The sequence below is a fragment of the Panthera pardus genome, unplaced genomic scaffold (genome assembly GCF_024362965.1).
Source record: "Panthera pardus isolate Hobbes unplaced genomic scaffold, ASM2436296v1 HiC_scaffold_236, whole genome shotgun sequence".
NCBI lineage: Eukaryota > Metazoa > Chordata > Mammalia > Carnivora > Felidae > Panthera > Panthera pardus.
In genome coordinates this window covers 1-4,629 of record NW_026526806.1, presented here as the reverse complement: position 1 = coordinate 4,629, position 4,629 = coordinate 1, and the positions used below count along the sequence as shown (strand labels likewise).

The 4,629-nt window shown below is 63.9% G+C and overlaps 1 protein-coding gene across 1 annotated transcript; it reads left to right on the top strand.

Annotated features, from left to right (window-relative positions):
• Positions 1–2,815: 2,815 nt before the first annotated feature.
• On the top strand, positions 2,816–4,612 carry LOC128772739 (caspase recruitment domain-containing protein 10-like). The gene is made up of 3 exons (XM_053888688.1): positions 2,816–3,203; positions 3,330–3,581; positions 4,474–4,612. Exons 1-3 carry the CDS (start codon positions 3,065–3,067, stop codon positions 4,605–4,607), a joined length of 525 nt encoding a protein of 174 aa, XP_053744663.1. The 5' UTR covers positions 2,816–3,064; the 3' UTR covers positions 4,608–4,612.
• Positions 4,613–4,629: the final 17 nt, after the last annotated feature.

Here is a 4,629-nt window from a genome sequence, read left to right as displayed (position 1 = left end):
AGTGGCTTACTTCCCAGGTCAGTGGTGAGGGCTGATCTATGGAAAGCACTCAGAAGGACCCCAGCACGCAAGAAGCCTTCCACTATGTTGGCGAGTATGGGAGGTGGAGACAGAAAGATGACGGGCAGGGCCTCCTTTCCTCAGGGTGGACAGGGAAACCTCTCTGAGGAGGGAGCATGTGAGCAGAGAATTGAAGGGTATGGAGGAGAAGGGAGGGAGAGCGTTCCCCTGGGCGGAGAGGAGTACTCCAGAGAGACTAGCGCGGAAGTTTCTTTGGAGCTCAAGTGTGCGCGCACTGAAGCCAGGAGGGGCGTGTCGGTGGGGTGGCCGGGCGGGGGGCAGCATATCCGCTGGGGGTCGCGGGTTTCCCCAGAAGACAGACCCTTGTGGATTGCAACAGCCGCTACTCTAGTGAACACCTGTTATGTGCAGGGCACGGGGGTGTGTTAACTCATTGCACCCTCAGAATAGCCCTACCTGATAGGTGCTATTATCCTGGCCGTTTCACGGGGTAAGGAGGCCTGAGGCACCGAGAAAGGGGTTCGAGGGGGGCCTGGCTGGCTCAGTCGGGTGGAGTGGCCGGCTCTTGATCTTGGGGTCGTGAGTTTGAGCCTCACGTTGGGCATAGAGATTACTTTATTATTTTTTAAAAAAATGTTTAAATATTTATTTTTGTTTATTTATTTTGAGAGAGAGAGAGAGACAGAGCACGAGCAGGGGGAGCGGCAGAGAGCGCGGGGGAGACACAGAACCGGAAGCAGGCTCCAGGCTCTGAGCTGTCCGCACAGAGCCCCGTGCGGGGCTCGAACCCACGAACCGTGAGATCGTGACCTGAGCCGAAGTCGGGCTCTCAACCGACTGAGCCACCCAGGTGCCCCGAGATTCCTTTAAAGTAAAAAAAAGGGGGCTTTTGAAGGCAGGTAGTCAGCTTCCAGGGTCCGCGCCATGGGACGGGGTTCCTTTTGTTCAGGCCGGCCCCCACCGCATGGGTAGGGAAAATGAGGCCAGGAAAGGAGGTTCCAGCTCCCCGGAGCCCAGTAACGAATGAGGGGCAGAGCACGGGTTTCAGCTGGGTTTCCTCGTCCACACGGAGGCTGCTCCTTCTCCCCAGGGCGTGCTGACGTCATCGGTTTCCTGGTTGGGATGGGACAGTCTGCCCATAGCCTTACCTGAGCTCGGCTTCCTCATCCTGGGAGAGCGACAGGCTCCCCTCTGGTTTGCGTGAGATGGAATGAGTTCAGATCGCTGCACAGGGTCAGGGCTCCCTGGGTGAAGCCAGTGGGATGATTATTCACCAGCCTTCTGGGCAGGACCGCCCACTCACCTCATCTCTACCCCTGGGGGTTCTGAGTCACAGGGACTTTGGTGAGCAGGATCCGATGGCTTGGAATGGCGCAAGTTGGAGCAAGCGAGGGGGAACGAAGGGCCCTTGGGAACGTAAAGTGAGATTTCCCGCCCCTGGGCCTTTGCAACCGGCTGTTCCTTCTGCACAACCGCCCTTTCTGGTCATGCCTCTTCCTCAGTTTTAGTTTTTCCCTATTCTTAGTGCTGCAAGCAATTTAATTTGCAGTGGTTAGCCCAGGGCACCGAACAGGGGCTGCTTGCTCCAAGAGCCTGGGGAGGCACCTGTGCTGGCAGGTGGCGGGGTCTCCGCAGGGCAGGGCAGACTCCCCCCCTTCCCCCCAGGCTTCTCACGGCACCACCGGGATCACCCGCGTGGCTCCCTATGTTTTCGCTGTTTCCTCACCTGGGAAATGGGGATAATAGGAGAAGCGACCTTGCGAGGCCGTTGATTTAAGGAGCTCGAGTCTGGAAAACGAGGGGGACACAAATACGTTCCATACATAATAAGAGCTCAAAACCGTTTGCTCTTGTTGCCACTGAGTGCCAGCTTCGTGCCAAACACTTTACAAAAATTCTGTTATTCACTGGTTTATTACCTCTGCTTCTCAGTCCCGCCCGGGATGATGACTTCCCCGAAGGGTCAGGGTTGGGATTTGCCCCCTCCTGGTCTTCCCTCCCAGCAGGCACCACGGGCAATTTCTAATTCGTGGAGAGATGATGGCACATGTGTCAGTAGATATGGGTATCGACTTTATCTTGGTAAGTGACCATGAGTTTCCCAAGGCGGGAGGGGGGGAGGATGGCCGCAGTGTTTCTCAAATTTACTTGACTTTGACCGCAGAACCACTCCCAGGCGTTTCTGAATCCAGCCTCTGGAGGCACACCCTTTGGGAAACATGGGGCCCCTGGCCCCCCGTGTTCTTCCATGAGACTTCATGCCTGGGACGGGCGTTAGTAGTGGTGTCCTGAGAGTTCAGACTCCCATCTCTGAGGCGGCCTTGACCTCTGTCCTTTGGTGCCCACCCAGGGGCTGCCCTGCAGCTTGAGGGAAGGTGCCAGAGCTGGCAGTCTCTTTGGGGACACTGAGGTACAAGAGGGGAAGCGCTTGCCCGCTTGGGCAGGAGGCGGTCAGAGAGGGACCCTGGTGGGAACCAGGAGGGAGTGCTCCCAGGCGGTGCTCCGGCACCGAGGGCCTCGGTGGCCCCACTCTAGACCCGGGAGGGCTCTGGGGCTGGGGGGCGGGGTTCTGTCGGCCCGCGAGCCCTCGCCCCACGCTTCACGGCCATGGCCACGGAGCACACAGGGATTGGGACTGGGCGCGCGGCGTCCGGACGGACAGAGCGGGTGCGCGGTGGAGGCTGGGTGGGACCGTGGCGCCGTGGGAGCCCCGGGAGAGTATCCGCCGTGTGCGGGCCCGCGTGGCCGCGGTGCGGGCTGCGAGCCAGGGGCGGCCGGTGCGGCGCGCCGCGGGGAAGGTGTGTCGCGGCGTGGGCGGGGGGTGGGGGGGGGGTGGTGAGCGTGCGACGCCCGCCCCCGCCCCGCCCGGAGGCCGGGCAGGTGTGGGCGGGCCGCCCGGACCCCGCCGAGCCGGGGCCGGGAGCGCCGGCGGGAAACAGGAAGCGGGGGGGAGGCGCGCGGCCGGAGGGCCGGGAGGCAGGGCGTGCGGGCGGACGTGCGGGTGGCTGGCGGGCCGGACGCTCGGGCCCGGGCCGGGGCGGCGATGTGGGGGGGCCCGGGCAGCCCCGGCGGCCGCGGGGACGGGGGCGGGGCCCGGGGCGCCGCGGACGCCGCCCCCCTGCGCCGGCGGAGCCGCCGCCCGAGCGCGGAGCCGGGAGCCCGAGGCGGCTGCGGCGTGCGGGGTGAGTCCCGGGGGCGCGGGGCGGGCGGGCCGGGCGCCGGCGACGCCCCCGAGGCGGGGATCGGCCGGCGCACCCCGGCCCGTGGGCGACCCTGCTGATCGGCCCCCTCGCGCCTCCGGCCCGCAGACCCCGAGGACGCGGCCATGCCGGGCGGGGCCGAGGCTGGCGAGGCGGAGGACGAGGCCGGGGCCGGCTCGGGGTCCGAGGCGGAGGAGGACGCTCTGTGGGAGCGGATCGAGGGCGTCCGGCACCGGCTGACCCGCGCCCTCAACCCGGCCAAGCTGACGCCGTATCTGCGCCAGTGCCGGGTCATCGACGAGCAGGACGAGGAGGAGGTGCTGAGCACCTACCGCTTCCCGTGCCGCGTCAACCGCACCGGTGAGCCGCGGGGGGCGCGTGGGGTCGGGCCTCTCCCCCGGGGCTGACTGTCCTCCGAGCGCGAGCGCGGCGCACGGAGCCTTGGAGCCGGAGGCCAGGGGTTCTGGTGCCTCCCCCCACCCCCATCCCGCCTCCGCCTGAACCACCATCACGACCCAGCGGATCTTGGTGCCCAGACGGGCATCTGGGTTTTGTCTGCCTTGCAGTTGCCTCCCGCTTCCTGGGCCCACTCTGGAGCAGGGAACTTGGATTGTGGTTGTCAGCCGCAGTCTCGATCTGGGACCTAGTGGATGGACGCGGCATCTTTCTTGTGCCCTTTGATCTCTTGGGTTCTCTCTGCCCTCTCCTGCCCCTGTGCCACGCATTCCTTGGAGAGTTATTTCGCCCTAAGTGCTCAAGACCCGTCACAGCTTTGTGAGGGTGCCCTCTCCCGCAGGGTTGTGTCCTTGAACCAGAGCTGGCAAAGGGATGAGGGTCTAATGGTGGCATTTCAGGCCTTGGCCGGTGGGAGAAATACAGTGTATTACTTTGCGTTTGGGGAGGGAGGGGACTCCTCTGTGCCATTGAAAAGGCAGGGAGTGTTCGCTGGCCCTGTATCTGTGTGTGTGTGTGTGTGGGGGGGGGTGGGGTGGGGGTAGGCCGGGGGTTGGGAAGCTGTTGCAGCACAGGTACCCTGGCGGGAGGGTCCTGGCTTTCCTGCCTGTGGCAGACAGGCTCTCCCCACCGATGTGTCGAGACAGGCCCCTGTGTGTGTCACTGACTCAAAAATCTGGGGAAATAAAAAGTCTGGGGAACGTGGGCCCTGGAGCATTGGGGAGGGAAAGGGGAGGAAGTGGCTAGGCACTGGGGAAAGTCCTGACCTTGACCCCTGGGTATCCCCTGCCACTCCCAGGGCGCCTGATGGACATCTTGCGCTGCCCGCGGCAAGAGGGGGATATGAGGCCTTTCTGGAAGCCTTGGAGTTCTACTACCCCGAGCACTTCACGCTGCTCACGGGCCGGGAACCTGCCCAGCGCTGCTCCATGATCCTCGGTGAGTGAGTCCACAA

Coding starts and splice junctions, on each gene's coding strand:
- LOC128772739 (XM_053888688.1), top strand. CDS start 3,065: ATGTGGGGGGGCCCGGGCAGCCCCGGCGGCCGCGGGGACGGGGGCGGG. Junction 3,204..3,329: donor AGGCGGCTGCGGCGTGCGGG/GTGAGTCCCGGG, acceptor TCCGGCCCGCAG/ACCCCGAGGACGCGGCCATG. Junction 3,582..4,473: donor GTGCCGCGTCAACCGCACCG/GTGAGCCGCGGG, acceptor TGCCACTCCCAG/GGCGCCTGATGGACATCTTG.